This window comes from Oryx dammah, unplaced genomic scaffold, assembly GCF_014754425.2.
Source record: "Oryx dammah isolate SB20612 unplaced genomic scaffold, SCBI_Odam_1.1 HiC_scaffold_16, whole genome shotgun sequence".
Classification (NCBI taxonomy): domain Eukaryota; kingdom Metazoa; phylum Chordata; class Mammalia; order Artiodactyla; family Bovidae; genus Oryx; species Oryx dammah.
In genome coordinates, this window is record NW_024070200.1 from 11381242 (window position 1) to 11400983 (window position 19742).

The 19742-nt window shown below is 39.3% G+C and overlaps 1 protein-coding gene across 1 annotated transcript in view; it reads right to left on the reverse strand.

The window, feature by feature from the left end:
* UNC79 (unc-79 homolog, NALCN channel complex subunit) overlaps positions 1 to 19742 on the reverse strand; it is a 220807-nt gene that overhangs the window by 33946 nt on the left and 167119 nt on the right. Inside the window, exons 39-42 of the mRNA XM_040256595.1 lie at positions 18449 to 18622; positions 15682 to 15750; positions 10542 to 10652; positions 1850 to 1954 (exon numbers count right to left, since the gene is read on the reverse strand). Coding sequence (XP_040112529.1) covers positions 1850 to 1954; positions 10542 to 10652; positions 15682 to 15750; positions 18449 to 18622 — 459 coding nt within the window. The remainder of the gene's footprint in view (positions 1 to 1849; positions 1955 to 10541; positions 10653 to 15681; positions 15751 to 18448; positions 18623 to 19742) is intronic.

A 19742-nucleotide genomic window follows, 5' to 3' on the forward strand; every position in this document is an offset into this window, starting at 1 on the left:
CTTCCCTGTCCTTCACTATCTCCCAGAGTTTGCTCAAACTCATGTCCATTGTGTTGGTGATGCCATCCAACCATCTCATCCTCTGTCTCCTTTTTCTCCTGGCTTCAATCTTTCCCAGTATCAAGGTCTTTTCCAATGAGTCAGCAATTAGCATCAGGTGGCCAAAGTTACTGGTGCTTCAGCTTCAGCATCACACCTTCCAATGAATATTCAGGGTTGACTTCCTCTAGGATTGACTGGTTTGATCTCCTTGCTGTCCAAGGGACTCTCAAGAGTCTTCTCCAGCACCACAATTTGAAAGCATTAATTCTTCAGTGCTCAGCCTTCTTTATGGTCCAACTCTCACATCCATATGTGACTACTAGATTATTAATTGCTGAATAGAACCTGTGGTCAGATGTTTACGCTATTTATGCCAGCTGGGTGATCTTGTGTGATCTCTGAGCCTCAGTCTCCTCATCTGTGATACAAAACCAATTCCTCACATCGTTGTAAGGATTAAGTGAGGGGGGTATATAAAGGCCCAGCATATTGTCTAGCACATAATAGGTGCTCCATTAATATTCCCTTTTCTCTCATCTTTCTAAATTGCACCCAAGGTACCTAAGATTCAGGGAAATCTGTCCAGTTCCTTGATATCAAGCTCCATTTTCCTTCAGTCATTTAACTTCAACCTTGTAGGTTCAGACTCAGGGGCTGGTGACAATGCCCAGCAGCGAGAACTGAAACAGCTCTGACCCAGTTCCTGGGGACTTTGCACAAAGGCAGTCTGAATGTGACCCTGACCCCAGCTGTAGCTCATGATAAAGACCTTAACTAGCCTGAACCTTTGGGGTAAGAGACAGGGCCTCAGGTTACCTGGGGCAGATCATGGACTGGCACCCCTGGCCTGGCCAGCCTTTTTCTCAATCCCATCCTTATGTGCTTATTCCTAAATCTATACCATCTTTCTGCTGAAGCCTCTCTTTATTGCTTGAAGACAGTCAGCCTCTGGTTTTGAACTCCAACCCCAGGCAAAAAGTTTTGTCTGCATCTACCAGTCCTTTGTGACCCAGTTCAACTGCCAAATGCCGCTTTCTTCATGAAGTCTTCCTTAATTTCACACAAAGCAAGACAGGATGCCTCCTGCTCTCAACTTCCCCTAGAACTTTAACTACCTACCTCTCTTTCTCACTCATGGCACTAATCATAGTCTTACCTAAGACGCTGAGCTAAGGATGCCAAGGATGAGAGCTGGAGCCCCTCAACCAAAAGCATTCATCTTTGCAAGTTCTCTCAAGCCTGCCTGGTATGTGTTCAAGCTCCCCCCACAACCTGCCTCAGTGTTCCTGTGGGTGTTGGTTCTTCACACCCACCTCCCTCCCTGGTTGTACTCAGTCTGTCCTGCTATTTGCCCACATCTTGCTGGGCCCACCCTCACTTTCCCTTCTGCTTCACAGAGATTTGGGGACCCACCCATACTCATATTACACTGCAATCAGATCTTAGCCTCTTCTCCCATTTTTGGCTTCATTAGACCCACCTCAACTCTAGTAGCCATTAATGGTCTATCCCTCCAACCTTCTGAACTATAAATTTCTCGAGGACAGATTATTGTTTCATTCTTCTTCTTATGTCTCTCACAGAACTAGTTCCACAGTAGGAACAAAATAAATACCCTTTTTTGGGGTCTTTTGTTAGCCAGTGGAAGTGCCAAGTGCACAGTAACAGATAGATCATGGCTCATAGAAGATATTTCTCATTTCTGGGTAGAGACATTTAATTTATGCATATGCCCCATACCTTCCTTAAATTTTCTAAACATTGAATGAATTTCATGCAAAGCATTATAAATGAGGCATAAGCCTACCTGGACAAGCAGAAGGAGGTTTGTATCTGGTAAAGGAGATTTGAGCTTCAGGGCCTGCAGGAGTTCTAGAACAACACTACGAGACAAGTAGAATTTATCCCGCTCCTAAATAAAACAAAAAGGAAGGTAAGTGACTTCTGAAAATTCAATTAGAAGAGACCTATGTCAAAAGAGCTTCCAAAAGATTCACAGATCAGAAATAAAAAACACTGCTTAAAAATGCATAATAAACTGTCCTGAAGAAATAAACTCAAAATGAAAAAAGGCAGTTTTGTGTTTGTAATGAGTTTAGTGAAGCACTGAGAACACATAATTTAATGGATAAGAAAAAAGATTGGCTATCTCTTAAGTACTGAAACTATAGGATTTGATTCTTACTCATAGAGGATATGTCCAAGAATGTAGAAACTAAAAAATCTAGAAGAATTTTTTCAATAGAAAATAATTTAGAAGCATTTAACACTGTTGAAAAGGTCTCATATCCTCTCTAAAGAAACTTACTTTTTAAGTGGACCATTTCAAGCATACAGAAAAATAGATGGAATATATCTTGTACGTATTATCCATCTTTTAACATTTTTCATCATAAGCATCACAGAAATAGTTGAAGCTACTACCTACACTGGAGAAGGAAATGGTCTCTCTTTTCTTTCTCCCTCCTTGAAACAGCCACTATTTTGTATTTGGTGCTTATTATTTCTTGTATATTTTAACACCTTTACCACATATGTATGCCACCATTGTAATGTTTAATATTATTTTTGCATGTTTTTAAATTTCCTACAGTGTGCATCTTTCTGAAACTTACAATTTTTCTACCACATTACATTTTTGAAATTAGTCCCTATTGATACACATAATTCTCATTCTTTTAACTAAATAGCTTAATGATATTTTATTGTATGAACACACCAAAATTCATTGATCTGTCCTCAATAATGGAATGATATAATATTTTCAATTTTGTAAGCCTTTAGAAATTGTCAAATATAGCACACATATGGAAAAGTACATAACACATAAGCTAACAGATGGATTAGTACAGATTGAACACAAATGAAATCATCACCCAGGTCAACAGCACATCACAAGCACCTTAAAAGTCCCCCGTGTGTCCTTTCCTGATCATCACCAACTTCCTGGAGACCCTGTGGGTCCGAATCCACTGTCTTTTCTTTCTGCTCATTCTCATTTATGGTGTCTTGCCCCCTCTTATGTTTGGTTACCTTTTCATGTTGCATGCTTTATTTTAAAATTATTTTTAGAAATAATTTGAGGCCTCGAATGCTATCTTCCTCCAAAAAGCTTTCTGTTTGTTTTTCACCAGGTACTGAGGCTCTCATGGTCCAGGGTATTACCTTAATACACATAACAAGCCTTGAAATATCTTATCTTGGGCCACCAAAGGTCTTGACATGGATCTATGTCCATGTGAGGACAAGCTTACTTCTAGATTATCTTTATTCTGTGGTCCTAATGAAAAGGTAAGGGCAGTGCAGAATCAGACGGAGTTCCCAGTCTTGGAAGTTCCTAGATTCTGACTTTTTTCTCCTTGCCTCCTGGATCTTTCAGAATTGTCACATCCTTCAGATAGGCAAACACTTCCAGGGCAAAAAAGGTCTTCAGTGCCAGGCTCACATCCCTGCATTTCTGTGTTCTCTCAGACCTTAGCTTAGTAATTCTTCTATGTCTGGCTAGTATTTTGATGATTTTTGAGGTACCATTTCACACCAGTCAGAATGGCTGGAATCCAAAAGTCTATAAGCAATAAATGCTGGAGAGGGTATGGAGAAAAGGGAACCCTCTCACACTGTTGGTGGGAATGCAAACTAGTACAGCAACTATGGAGAACAATGTGGAGATTCCTTAAAAAACTGGAAATAGAACTGCCTTATGACCCAGCAATCCCACTGCTGGGCATACACACCAAGGAAACCAGAATTGAAAGAGACACGTGTACCCCAATGTTCATCGCAGCACTGTTTATAATAGCCAGGACATGGAAGCAACCTAGATGTCCATCAGCAGATGAATGGATAAGAAAGCTGTGGTACATATACACAATGGAGTATTACTCAGCCATTAAAAAGAATACATTTGAATCAGTTCTAATGAGGTGGATGAAACTGGAGCCGATTATACAGAGTGAAGTAAGCCAGAAAGAAAAACACCAATATAGTATATTAACACATATATATGGAATTTAGAAAAATGGCAACGATAACCCTGTATGTGAGACAGCAAAAGAGACAGAGATGTATAGAATAGACTTTTGGACTCTGTGGGAGAGGGAGAGGGTGGGATGATTTGGCAGAATGGCATTGAAACATGTATAATATCATGTAAGAAATGAATCGCCAGTCTAGGTTCGATGCAGGATACAGGATGTTTGGGGCTGGTGCACTAGGATGACCCAGAGAGATGGTACGGGGAGGGAGGTGGGAGGGGGTTTCAGGACTGGGAACTCATATACACCTGTGGCGGATTCATGTTGATGTATGGCAAAACCAATACAGTATTGTAAAGTAAAATACAGTAAAATTTTAAAAATAAATAAATAAAAGTTTTCAGAAAATATTTTAAAGAAACTTTTAAAATTAAGTGGGAGGATAGATTCAAATTATCTAGTCCCTCATGGACAGGAGGGAAAGTCAAGGATTTTTATTGGAATTATACTAAATTTATAGGTTATTTTGTGAGAATTAGTTGTCTTTCTTATGCTGGGTCCTCATTCATGAACATGAGATCTGTTTCCATTTATCTAGTACTAATAAAATGTCCTGGTTACCTCCAAAAAGTTCTTGTATATTTTAGTTAGATTTAATTTTTGTTGCCACAATAAATTATATTTTAAGTATATCTTATAATCATTTGTATTGATAGCTGAATATTAAAAGTAGATGATTTCTGAGTATTCATTTGTATCCAGCATCCTTGCTGAACTCTGTTATAAAAGTTATAAAAAAGTGTCCATAGATAAGCTCTCTTCAGTTCATTTGTAATCACATCATCTATGAAAAGTTAGAGCTTTTTTTCTTCCTAATCCTTATACTTTGATTTATTCATCCTGTCTTACTGAAGGACCTCCAGTACCATAACAAAGAGAAGCCATGATAATGGTCATTCTTGTCTTACTCTATTGTTGGCATTTCACCATAAGTATAACACTTCCTAGAGATTTCTGGCAGACACCCTTTATAAGTTAAGGAGGTTCCCTTCTGCTCCTAGTTTGACAAGATTTATCATAAATGGATGCTGAATTATATAGAATGCTTCTTTTCTATCTCCTTCTGCTGCTGCTAAGTCACTTCAGTCATATCTGACTCTTTGCAATCCTATGGACTATAGCCCACCAGGCTCCTCTGTCCAAGGAATCCTCCAGGCAAGAACACTGGAGTGGGTAGCCACTTCCATTTATGGGCTTCCGTGGTGGCTCACACGGTAAAGAATCCACCTGCAATGCAGGAGGCACAGGTTTGATCCCTGGGTCGGGAAGATCCCCTGGAGAAGGGAATGGCTACCCACTCCAGTATTCTTGCCTGGAGAATTCCACAGATGGAGATGCCTGGTGGGTGGTCTACAGTCCATGGGGTCGCAAAGAGTCGGATACAACTGAGCAATTAACACCTTCACTCCATTTATAGTTATCATAAAATATTTCACATATTCCCCATATTGTGCAATATATCCTTACAGTTTATTTTATACATAATAGTTTGTCTTCTTTATCCCCTACCACTATGTAGTCTCTCCTCACTTTCCTCTCCCAACTATAACCCTCGTTTGTTCTCTGTATCTGTGAGTCTGCTCCTTTTCTATTTTCAGGTTCCACATATGTGATATTGTACAGTATTTGTCTTTCTCTGTCTGACTTTCTTTACTTAACATAATGCCCTCCAAGTTCATCCATGTTGCTGCAAATGGCAAAATTTCATTCTTTTTTGTGGCTGAATGTGAGGCTTTATTTTTAATGCATTAATTTGGGATTATTCATTCAGAATGTTTGCATCTTTGAAGTATAACTGGCCTATAATTTTCCTTTCTCCTATTGCCCTTGTCTGATTGGTATTGGGGTTCTATTGGCCTCATAAAATATGTTGGGAATTGTTTCCCTTTTCCTATTCTCTGTATTAGTTTGCATAAAGTAGAGCTCAATCTCAAATGTTTAATAAAAGTTGTCTTTAAAATTGGAATGGTTTGGGACTTCCCTGGTGGTCCAGTGGTTAAGATTTTGTGTTCCAGTACAGGGGAGCTGGGTTTGATCCCTGGTCAGGGAACTAGATTCCATATGCCACAACTAAAAATCCCATGTGCCACAACTAAGGCCCAGTGCCACCAAACACATAAATAAATATATGTTTTTAATGGAATGGTTTTCAACCACCAAATCCATTTTTTCATTATGTAAGTCTAGTTATCTTTTTTATTGTTATATATTACAATTTTCTAGAAAATTATCCTTATTTTCCAAGATTTCAAGTGTACTGGCTAGATTGTCCCTTTTTATTCTTCAGCTCTCTATCTCTCTTGATATAAAAGCATAGATAAGTATTAGTAGCTCAGTTGTGTCCAACTCTGTGACTCCATGGACTGTAGCCTGCCATGGGATTCTCCAAGCAAGAATACTGGAGTGGGTTGCCATTCCCTTCTTCAGGGGATCTTCCCGATCCAGGGAAGGAACCTAGGTCTCCTGCCTTGCAGGCAAATTCCTTACTGTCTGAGCCACTTGTGAAGCCAAAAGTGTTAGTTGCACAGTCATGTCTGAGTCTTTGCAACCCCATGGACTGTAGCCCACCAGGCTCCACTGTCCCTGGAGATTCTCCAGGTAAGAGTACTGGAGTGGGTTGCCATTCCCTTTTCCAGATCTCTCTTTGCTGCATGCTATATAATTTCTTTAGATCTATTCTCCATTTCACCAAATCCCTTTTTGGTTAAGTCTAATTTGCTCTCTAACCTGTCCACTGAGGCTTTTTTTTTTTTTTTTTTGCTTTTGTTTTTGTATTTTAATGTCAATGACTATCTCATTTCTAGAATTGTTACTTTGTTTCAATCTATCTGGTTCTTACAAAACAGAAACAAACTCAAAAACTTAGAGAACAAATTTACAGTTACTGGGGGAAGGATAGTTAGGGCTTGGGATGGACATGTACACACTGCATATTTTGAATGAGTAACTAACAAGGACCTGCTGTATAGCACAGGAACTCTGCTGGATGTTAGGATAGAAAGAGAGCTTGGGGAAGAATGGATACATGTATACATATGGCTGAATCCCTTTGCTGCTAACCTGAAACTACTACAACATTGTTAATTGGTTATACCTCAATACAAAATAGGAAGTTTTAGAAAAAAGACCCACTGACTGGGTTTGAAGAGTAACTCCATCACTTTACTACCCATGTTTATGAGGTAAAGTTACATTTCCTCTTTAAGGTTTAGCTTCCTTGTCTAAAAAAGTGATGCTGCTGCTAAGTCACTTCAGTCGTGTCTGACTCTGTGCGACCCCATAGACAGCAGCCCACCAGGCTCCCGTCCCTGGGATTCTCCAGGCAAGAGTACTGGAGTGGGTTGCCATTGCCTTCTCCAATGCATGAAAGTGAAAAGTGGAAGTGAAGTTGCTCAGTCATGTCCGACTCTTCGCGACCCCATGGACTGCAGCCCACCAGGCTCCTCCGTCCATGGGATTTTCCAGGCAAGAGTACTGGAGTGGGTTGCCATTGAGGTATAGCCAATTAAAACATATGCTGAATGATAAGCATATAAAGGATGAATTGTAAACATGAGAAAATATCTAATTACTAAAGAATAAAGAACCAGATAGTTTTTTTTTCCCTAATGAGAAAATATTTTAAGAAAGAAGATAATAAATACCTTTTTTTCTCATTAGGAAAAAAAAAGCATATGTTTTTATTTCTTTATTATATAGTTCCAATATGGAAGTTCTTAAGGGGAATAATCTTGCTTTTTATTAACTATACTAAAGTATCTCATCGTGAATGATTTCTTCATGTATTTTGTAATTTTAGATTGTGATCTCATGTTCATTAGGATTTTAATTATAAGAATCCTATTGGGCCTAGGTTGAAGGCACACCCCTCCAGAGAGGTTTGAGGACTGATTCTGAGCTTGCTTCTGCCAGACAATCCAATGCTATTTTGTGCCCAGCACCAATTTATTTGAGTTTCCAGTTTGGGAGTTCACAGAACATGTAGGTATTACAAATTCAAACTCTAAACATATTCAAAAACAGGCTCATGTTTACTCATTCTCAAGGGAAACTATAGATTTTTCAGTTCTCAGGCTCAGATAGATCCCATTCTTCATCACCTCCATATAAGAATACATTCTTTCCAAAAGATATATGTCTTTTATCAAACATATAACCTTTCATGGGTTTTGACTTTCTGCTGGGGACAACTCAGCTCTAACTCCCAACCTAGGATAGCCCCAAGATGCAATTTACTTTCTCTGTGTGGGCTTTAAAATTCAAGCCACTAAAGAATATAATAAAAAAGAAACACATTCACATATATAGAGAACAAACCAGTGGTTATCACTGGAGAGAGGGAAAAGAGCAGGGAACTAAGAGGTACAAGCTATTAAGTGCAAAATAAGCTACGGGGATATATTGTACAACACAGGGACTATAGCCACTTTTTAAAATAACAACTATATATATGGAATATAACCTTTATATATTATAAATCACTATATTGTACACTTGTAATTCATATAATATTGTATATCAACTACGCTATTGTTTAGTTGCCAAGTTGTACCCAACTCTTTGCAATCCCATGGACTGCAACCTGCCAGGCTCCTCTGTCCATGGGATTTCCCAGGCAAGAATACTGGAGTGGTTTGCTGTTTTCTTCTCCAGGGGATCTTCCTGACCCAGGGATCAAACCCAAGTCTCTTGCATTGACAGGCAGATTATATACCACTGAGTCACTAGGGAAGCCCAACATCAACTATACTTCAATTAAAAACAAAAAACTCAAGCCACTAAGTTTACCAAGACTGTCAATTTCCTCACAGTATCAGTTTATATACTTATCACCCTGGTTCTCAATTCCCTCTTCATTTTTGCCCCTTTCACTCTGATAAAATTAGCTATATATTTAAAATCATGTTTATTACATTTCATCCAGCACTTCCAGCATTTTAAGTGGGACAGCTGTCAAGTTATTAAGACTGCCTGAATGCCTAATAGAAAAGTCTCCAAAGCGCTTACCTTTCCGTCCCTTTTCTTTTGATTACATAAGGGAAAAGACTCAATTAGATACTGCTATTTCTTTAACTATTTCTTACAGTGTCTCATTATTTATGAAGAAGGTGGGAACACCCTAGATCAAAGCTTTCTATAACTAACAGTCATTTGAGTTTCAGAATAAGGAAGGATAGATGACTGGCCCCTGAAGTTATGACAGATTTTAAGGGGATAAAATGCAAGACGAATATTCAAAACCAAGAATATCTTGAATTCAAAATAATGGAAGGTCTGCTGTAATCAGTACTTATAGTACACAATGTAGAAAGTACAAACTCATTATGGTTCTTCCTCTAAATATATATATGTAATTTAAACAAATCAAACATAAAGAAAATTAAGAAATAAAGTGACTTCTAAAAATAGAATATCTTTTCACTGTATTTGGTGCTGTCTTACAGATCTATTTTCTTAAGTGAAAAAAAAAGAAAAAGAAGCTATTTTTCATGAAGAATTTGAAAGAAGAAAAAAATATTGATTTTTTCGGTAGTTAGAAAACATATTGCTCCAGGCAGAGTAATAAATAGTTTATAGTCAGAAAGATTAAACAGAAGATTATCACAAAACATGGCAGAATGGATACACGATGGTAAGAAAGGAGACAAGTATTTTAAATAGAATAAAATCTTGATATAAAATTAGATTTTTATGAAAAAATAAAGGGCCTGTAGAAGTGGACAACATGAACAAAGGCGTATTCTGAATGTTTAAGAGGGAACAGCAGACACAGAAACCCCACTGAAAATAAACTTGAATAATTTGGAAGTCAGAGAAGTAACATTGACACTTTGTTCTAAGGACAAACACGCTCTCTATTTGCCCTGCCCTCTGCTTTTCTAGCACCAACAAGGCTGCTATATGCATTGGGCAAGCAGTACTTTTCCACTTCCTCAGTAGTGGGGCAGGGGATACTAAAGATAATGCAATAGAGAAACCATTATCAAAGCAAGATGACAAAAGATGAGATTACAATCTCAGAGACCAAGAACCCAGAACTGGGGAGACAGACACATGATGAGAATTAAGGAGCTCTCCACTGGCTTTTACAAATAACAGGCTGATATTTTTCTACTTTGGGTATAAAATTGATATGTGCTGATGACTTGCCCACTAATCATGGAATGGTGAACTTGAAAAAGACATCAGAGGTCATTTAGACCATTACTTCATTTCATTCAAAATACCTCTTCTCCTGTAAACCATTTGACTTTCAGTTCTCCAAATTTGCATATTTAACATACAGGTTATATATTTGTATGTACAAAGTGTTTCCTTCTAATGATTTTTATTAGACCTCAGTAGAATTATTCATTTTAAACTATATTGAGGCAACTCACCTAAGGGGGATTTGATACTGATTAGAAAGAATATGTTTCTACTAGTTTTTAGTTTCCCACGACACACACAAACATGCAAGCTTACCTTAGTGAAAGCTCGGTAACATAAGCCACACACCTCCACCAGGTAGGCCAATGTGAAGACGGCATTCTGAATCACAAAACTGAGCAGTTTTGAAAATGGTTCCAACAAACTCTGCAATGAGATTAGGGCCAAAAAAATCTATTGCTGCTTCTTTCATGAAAAAAAAAAGGAATTACAGTCTAATGACACTTTAACTAATGGGGATCATTCTTTAATTTAAAATCTGTTGCCAGGTGGCTACTATAGCAAACTGGTTGGTCTAACAAGAACTGAATCGTCAATCAGTAGCTCAAAGAACATGATTTAATCATTTTATTGCTCAAAAAAAAAAATCCATCTTTCCAAGTGGCATCACTTATAAACCAACCTAACTCTAATCTTATCCTCATACCCACCCCCAAGCAATCAAGACTCTGTAATGTCTGTGCAAGAATCTCTCGTTCTATTTCTCTAAATCTTTAGGCATTTATAAGTTAATCAGACCTAAGCAAAGTGAAATGAAAGTTGTTCAGCTCAGTTCAGTCGCTCAGTTGTGTCTGACTCTTTGCGACCCCATGAATCGCAGCACGCCAGGCCTCCCTGTCCATCACCAACTCCCGGAGTTCACTCACACTCACGTCCATCGAGTCTGTGATGCCATCCAGCCATCTCATCCTCAGTCGTCCCCTTCTCCTCCTGCCCCCAATCCCTCCCAGCATCAGAGTCTTTTCCAATGAGTCAAGTCTTCGCATGAGGTGGCCAAAGTACTCGAGTTTCAGCTTTAGCATCATTCCTTCCAAAGAAATCTCAGGCCTGATCTTCAGAATGGACTGGTTGGATCTCCTTGCAGTCCAAGGGACTCTCAAGAGTCTTCTCCAAGACCATAGTTCAAAAGCATCAGTTCTTCAGCACTCAGTCATGTCCAACTCTTTGCGAACCCATGGATTGTAGCCCGCCAGGCTCCTCTGTTCATGGGATTCTCCAGGCAAGAATACTGGAGACGGTGGCCATTCCCTTCTCCAGGGGTTCTTTCTGACCCAGGGATTGAACCACAGTATTCAGCACTGGTGGCAGATTCTTTACCATCTGAGTTATCAGGGAAGCCCTAGCTCTTCAGACCTAGCTCCTCTAGAAATCTGTCATCTCAGTTAAGTAGCGAAAACCACCCTTGCATTTAAGTACCAAATGACTATTAGCTTAATAAAGCTCATCAGGACCCAGATCCCTACCAGTGTTTACCAGGAAAGCATTGCCATTTTCCACTTTCCCTTCTGAATCCGACCCATAAAGAGTCAGTTATAGATCAATGTGCTTTCTTAAGTCGTTTGGAAACATTTCCTGAGTACCTACTAAGTATCAGGCAGAGTTAGATGCTTTTATATCATTTATTTCATCATTTGTAAAATTCTTTTTAAAAATCCTAGGGAGATAATATATTATAATAATTAATGACACACACTCTAGAATTTTACACAGAGAGCACACTTTAGCTCTCTGTGACTTTGAATATGTGATTTAACATCTCTAGACTTCATTTTCTCCCATGTAAAATGAGGATAACAATTACCTCCATCTCAGTATTTCTGTGAGAATTAAAGAAGCTGATGCATGTAAAGCACTTGGCAACAGTAAGCCCCTCATCATTGTTGGCTATGATCTGCACATCTCTGAAGCTTTAATATCCCCATTCTGCTGCTGAGATAGTTAAGTAGGCAGGTAACTTGCCTAAGGCCATACAGCTATTGAATGGGGGCAATCTTCCAGAGAGAGAGCTGCTCTATAGGGAAGACAGGATTTTAATTGGACTCCAAAGGACTTTCATGCTGCAACTTCTGCTAATTCTCAACCTCTATGGTCCTAACTGTTTGGATTATAAAAGTAACACATGCTCAGTGTGCAAAAGGAGGATCTGTAGAAAAGTAAAGATAAGGAAATAAGTCCTCCGTATTCCCATCATAACATTTTGATATATTTCTCTTCTTCTTTACACACCAGCTTACTCAGTTGAAATCTTGCACAGATATAATAATATGTTTTGTTAAGATAGTAATATCTGAAATTTCCAATGCTATTTAATTCTTCATATAGATCCATCTTAATGGCCACAAGTCAGATTTTATTATATAAAAAGATCTCAATAAATATATTTTTGCATGAAATTTGCTTTTGCTTCTTTAGAGTAGATTCTGAGGAAAAGAATGACCATATCAAAGATTTTGTGCATTTTGGGGTCCTTTCCCTTATGGATACAAAAATGAATTCATTACATGCTAGCTGCCCCTGAGGATAGAAATTATGTTTGCTATCTATATAACCCAAAGGAAACATGTAGTGCTTTCCATATAGAAAATCTTAAAGACACTCTTTAAAATAGTACTATTGATTCAGTATTCTTTGCTCTGTATAAATATTGTTGCCTTGAAACACTAATAATGGATGACTGGGGAGAGAAATATGTCTGTTTTGATACATAACACATCCTTATTGGTTAAAAAAAAAACAAAAGAAGAAACCTGGATTGAACCTATATAGAACCTTGCTCTTTTATCTAGTAAAGCAACATGGTATTGGGGCAGTACAGTACTACAGACAAAAAACTTGAAATCAAAGCACCTAGATTTAAGTCTCAAATCTTCCATTAAGCAGCTATGTGACCTTGGTCAAAACATGTCATTTCTCTGATCCTATTTCCTTATCTCTAAATGAAAAGACTAGACTAAATAATATCTTTGCAGTTTTCCATGAGTCTATGTAAGCAAAGTCAAGGTAAAAAGTTACAAGGGATGTGCCTTCTTGGTGCACACTGGCAACTCACTCCAGTACTCTTGCCTGGAAAATCCCATGGATGGAGGAGTCTGGTAGGCTGCAGTCCATAGGGTTGCTAAGAGTTGGACATGACTGAGCGACTGAGCGAATTCACTTTCACTTTTCCCTTTCATGCACTGGAGAAGGAAATGGCAACCCACTCTAGGGTTCTTGCCTGGAGAATTCCAGGGACAGGGGAGCCTGGTGGGCTACCGTCTATGGGGTCGCACAGACTCAGACACGACTGAAGTGACGTAGCAGCAGCAGCAGCAGCAGCAGCAACTACTTGGTACTTCTAGTAACTACAATCCATTGCAATACAAACTACTGCATTACTACATATAACGCAGCCTGGAAAAGTAGCCAGGAATACAAAAGTGAATAAGACATAGTGCTGGACTTTGTAAAGCTCACAGGCTCACTGGAGAGACGACAGGATAGCTGCTAATACAGGGAGCTCTATCAGGTACTGTGGATCTTGACAGAGTGTGGATCTAACAAAGCTGCTACAGAGAATGTGAGCCTTTTTAAAACTGGTGAAAGCAAAAGTCACTCAGTCATGTCCAACTTTTTGCAACCCCATGGACTGTTTAGTCCATGGAATTCTCCAGGCCAACTGGAGTGGGTGGCCTTTCCCTTCTCCAGCCTTTCCCTAACTCAGGGATCAAACTCAGGTCTCCCGCATTGCACGCAGATTCTTTACCAGCTGAACCACAAGGGAAGCCCACGAATACTGGAGTGGGTTGCCTATTCTTGCACCAACAGATCTTCCCAACCCAGGAACCGAACCAGGGTCTCCTGCGTTGTAGGTAGATTCTTTACCAAATGAGCTATAAGTGAAGCCCTGAGCTTTCCATTTTAAAATTGGAATGGAATTCAAAATCTCATCTTGAAGAATAAGAAGGAGTTTAGTCTCCAATAAGGGTATAAAGCATTTCAGGCAAAGGAAATAGCCTAAGCAAAGGCAAGGACGTATGAAATTAAATAAGATGTTAATGTATAGCAATTAGCACAATGTCTGCCATATGGTAAGTGCTCAACCAATACTAGTTGTTGTTTTGATCGTGATGATGATAGTACTTCTGAAAGTACACAGGAAGCATGGGGATGGGACAAGTTCAGTTCAGTTCGGTTCAGTTGCTCAGTCATGTCCAACTCTCTGTGACCCCATGAACTGCAGCACGCCAGGCCTCCCTGTCCATCACCAACTCCCGGAGTCCACCCAAACCCATGTCCATCAGTCGGTGATGCCATCCAGCCATCTCATCCTGTGTTGTCCCCTCCTCCTCCTGTCCTCAATCTTTCCCAGCATCAGGGTCTTTTCAAATGAGTCAGCTCTTCGCATCAGGTGGCCAAAGTATTAGAGTTTCAGCTTCAACATCAGTCCTTCCAATGAACATCCAGGACTGATCTCCTTTAGCCAAAGACTAAACTGGAAAGGTAGGCTTGGAAGCTAATGAAGTACCTTCTTGCATGCTCCATTAAGGAATCAGGACATTATCTTAAAAGAAGGGAGAAGCTATCAAGGATTTTAAGCAAGGAACCCATGCAAAGAGATCTGTATATGGAAGGATCATCTAGATCATGGTATTGGGGATGAACTGGTAGATGAGGCCCAGGACTAAGAGAACCAATAATATTGTGATCTATTAGAGTTTTTTCATATTAGGCACTTTCAAAAGGTTGAAAGTGAAGCATTTAGTATGTGATAACTATCTCTTCAGCATTATTACATGCCTGTGGTTGTGGGGTTAAAAAACAACTGAATACCAAGGGGGAAAAGAGAGTGGGGATGAATTGGGAGACTGGGATATTGATACTTTTGATACTATGTATAAAATAGATAACTAGTGAGAACCTACTGCATAGCTCAGGGAACTGGACTCAATGTGCTGCTGCTGCTAAGTCACTTCAGTCGTGTCGACTCTGTGTAACCCCATAGACGGCAGCCCACCAGGCTCCCCCGTCCCTGGGATTCTCTAGGCAAGAACCCTGGAGTGGGTTGCCATTTCCTTCTCCAATGCATGAAAGTGAAAAGTCAAAGTAAAGTCGCTCAGTCATGTCTGACTCTTAGTGACCCCATGGACTGCAGCCCCGCAGGCTCCTCCGTCCATGGGATTTTCCAGGCAAGAGTACTGGAGTGGGGTGCCATTTCCTTCTTCAGGACTCAATGTGCTATGGTGACCTAAATGGGTAGGAAATCCAGAAAAGAGGGGATATATGTGTATGCATAGCTGACTCACTTTGCTGTGCAGCAGAAACTAACACAACCTTGTAAAGCAACTATACTCCAATAAAAAGCAATTAAAAAATAACTGCATAACCAACTAGCTATGTTTTTCTGAAACATACATACCCTTGTGGCATTGGTAGAGGGTATCTTCAAGAGGCAAATCATAATTCTCAAACTGGAGTCTAAAGAACACTGTGAACCGATACAAAAAAACAAAAGTCAGTACTCTTCTTAATACATCTTCTGCTTTATATGTTTTCTCCAAGCAAATTTATGTTAGGAAAAATATCTGAAATATATCTGTCTTCTTACAGGTTTCCATGTCATACATTCATGTTGGGAAAAAAAAGAGAATTCTTAGCTTTAAATAATTAAGCCATTCATTAAACAGTTAAACAATTAAATAATATTAATTGATATTAAATGTGCCCAGTTCTAAAGAGGTAGAATAATTTGTGAAAGGCCATGTTGAAATAAAAAACCTATTTAGATCAATTTAAAATCATTGAAGTTATTAATCCAAGTAAAGAATGTTTAATCTGTCCTTTCTCTGCTACTAAAAGACATAACAAAAACCTGGGGGAAAGCAGTAAAATTTCTACAAACGAAAACCATGCCTCACAAATCAAGTAGCACCGTATTTTGGCACGATTCCACCTCAAAATGTGCTTTTTACATAATATTTGGGACTGGGGGAAAAGCATTACAGCGAGAATAAGCAATGGTATTATTTAACATGGTTAATGATATCGCAACAGCAGATCTCTGCAGTTGTGTAGAATTTTAACCTCTTTAAGACAGTATAGACAAAGTCAGTGGTTCTTCAAGTGTGATGCATGGACTAGCAGCATCTGTATTACCTGGAAACTAGTTGGAATGCAAACCCTCAGGTCACAATCCCACTGAACTGGAAGTTCTCAGAATAAGGCCCAGGAATTAGACTTTTAGCAAGTCCACCAGGGGCCCTGATACACACTGAAGTTTGAAATCTACTTCTCTAAATTGATGAGAACAAACTACAGAAAGTCTCTCAATGGCTTAATCTTTTCCCCAGAGAATAAATACAATACAAAACAGGATGGTCAGAGGAAGTGCCCAGATAGAATCCAGCAGAGTGAGTTTTCAGATAAATTCTGAAAGCATTTCACAAGAACCTTCTAAGAAAACCATTGCTCTATTTAATCTGCTCAATACCCATAGGAGTTGATGTGACATTTACATTACTTTAGACTAGGGGCTGAAAACCAGCTGCTCATCAGGTCCCCATAGTGACCTACGAAGGAAGTCAGGAAATATCCTGGAAAATGTGGGGAGATGAGCAACACAAAGAAGGCATTCTCAAATAACAGCTGATTGGAATCCAGTAGCAGCTGATCCCGTTAGCAAGGATGTGCTTTCTAGTTCTCAAGAATCTCAATTCTCCTTCTCATCTCACTCCACTCTACTCGTTCACCTTGCAGTCAGGGTCCCTTTGGACAGGGCTGCAATAAATTAGGCTTACAAATTTGCCGTGCCTGCCCCTCACCCTCTTTACTAGTGTGTGGCTCTTAAGCAATGAATGGCCCTGACTGGCTCTCCGGTCCTAGAGAGGATCCATGTGGTCTTGTTAAAATGCATGCACTTGTATTCCTAAGTGTATCTGTACAGTAGCTACAAACATACATAGTTTCAAGGTATTCATCCTCTTTGCCTGGACTTATTCAACTACTTCAGATTTCTGGATAGACAAGGATCAGAGAACATGAGAGATGCTAAAGACCTCAGCATTCCTGCTTTTCACAGTAATTTCAGACTCAGAAAACAGAACACACCAAGCTAAGGGCCCCTGAATTATCATCCTCACAGACATTATTGAAGGTTATCTTTTCCACATCTGTCAATTAAGAAAAATGTATTATCAGAGACGGTTGGATTTTAAAAAAAAAAAAAACAACATGTTACATGTATGTAATACTCATTTCAGAAGTGGTGCTGCCAACATGAAACTTCACTTGGCGGATCAACAAGTGATTTATTTTGTTGTGAGTTGAATATCTTCATTCTGTGATCTGGATAAAGCACAAAAAGCTTGTGGATCCCATGAGGTTCAAAGACATAATAGTGGTCACCACCAGCCACCTCTTTTCTCCCTGCTATGGAGACCTGAATTCCTTCAAATCACTCTTGTCTGAGAATGACTCTGAGTCCACTAGTGGAAAGGACACTAGCCAGAAGCCCTGAGTTCTGGTCTTTTCACTGCCACTATCTCTCTGAATTCGCAGTTCTCCGTCTGGAAAATGGGAGTATCAAAAAGGATGGTGTTTATAGGTCTCTTCCAGTTTTAACAGTATACGATTCTGTGTTTGCACTGAATGGGCTCATGTTGAAAATGTTCCTTAGGCTACCAGATTTCCAGCTAGATAATTGTGTGGTATTCTGGAGGGTGGCATGGCACTGGGTAGGGAGTGAGGGTGGGGACGGGCATAAAGCCGTCAAACAGAAATATCATCTTGGTCTTGCAAGTACTTTATTCACAAACACAAAATTTTAGATAATTCTCTAAAATTGAAGCTTGACATTATATGTCTAGTCTCCTTTCAGATGAAACTATTTACTTACAAATTCATTTAATATCCATTTGAGAACATTTTCGAGATAAACACAATCTACTAATGTCTTCCTGAACTTTTTATTTTTTAACCAACTGGAAACATGAAATCACTAAGTCAGAATGCCCACTGAATACTACTGTCATTCTGCAACATTTGGAGAGAAAATCTCAATAACACTTTCTACTCTGTGGCTAACAAAGATTCCTTCTAGCCCTTTACAAAACATTAAATCTTCCTAGACCAGGTGGCCTGCAAACAGTAAGGAAGTGATTTGAAATGAAATCCTGGGTTCAGCTTACCTTCAGAGGTAAAACACAAGGCAGCTTGGCAAAAAATGTCTGAAACTGATTGCTGATCGTGGTCCAGAGGCTACTAGGAGAATCCATGGGCAAAGCTTCCATGAAGGTAGCAATGTTTTCCAAACAGCGTATCATAGCACCCCCTGCTGGTAAATTCTTTTTGTTATTTAGACCCTAAAAACACAAAAGCATAGGCAATCAACTGCTGAAATGGTGTGGGAATTCAGACAGCTGTTTGGTGAAGATCAGTTCTTTAAAAATCATATACTCACATTAAAAACATGTGTTGTATGTAAGCTTTGTACCTGGCAGGAGTACAGAGGAAAGTGGACTAATCTACAGAAACTTGGGGGTAGGCGGAATTGTGATTTTTGATTCAGTGAGAAAAGGTGAAACGTGAGCAGAAAACTGGAAATATCTTCCCAGGATCTACAATTGGCGTGGTCAGGTGTTCAGAAGACAAAGTGAATGATGCTTGCTAGTATCTCTACCAGCAGTGATTAACACACACACAAACTCTCCATGGCTGTTCCTCTTACTCCAAATTTGAATTTCAGGAAACTTGCCCATTCTCTTAAAACACTTCCCTGGTGGCTCAGATAGTAAAGAATCTGCCTGCAATGCAGGAGACCCAGATTCAATCCCAGGGTTGGGAAGATCCCCTGGAGAAGGGAATGGCAACCCACTCCAGTACCCTTGCCTGCAAAGTTCCAAGGACAGAGGAGCTTGGAGAGCTATAGTCCATGGGATCACAAAGAGTTGGACATGACTGAGTGATTAACACACACATTATAGGAACAGCAAAGTCCCCAAGGCAAGCTGCCAACCATCCAAGGTAACTGAAAGAGTTAATAAGTAGAGGAAGAGAAACAGACTCCAAGTTAAGTGACACAACGAACAAGCTGTGGAGGTGAGAACTGACTCCACTCTGTCTTCAGATACAGAAAATAGGCAGACTTTGAACCCAGATTCTGAGATAAACAAAGCTGTGAAGCTGAAATTTGAATCTAAAGTCACATAATGTAGTGCACATGGCTTTATCCACCACACATTTTGAAAGCTGAAAGTGAGAGCTCAGAGGCTGGCACCCACCTCTTAGTGGAGGGGTCCAGAAGCTTTAAGTACATCCACACTAAACAGCAGTGTCCAACTGACTATTCTATGCATTGGCCATTTTTATCTTTTAAGCTTTCACATATTAAATTATTCAGCATCTAATTTAACATTTAAATTTTTGATATTTAAATTAAATGACTTTGAATTTCTTTCTCAGAAGCGATTTCAACAAGGGCTT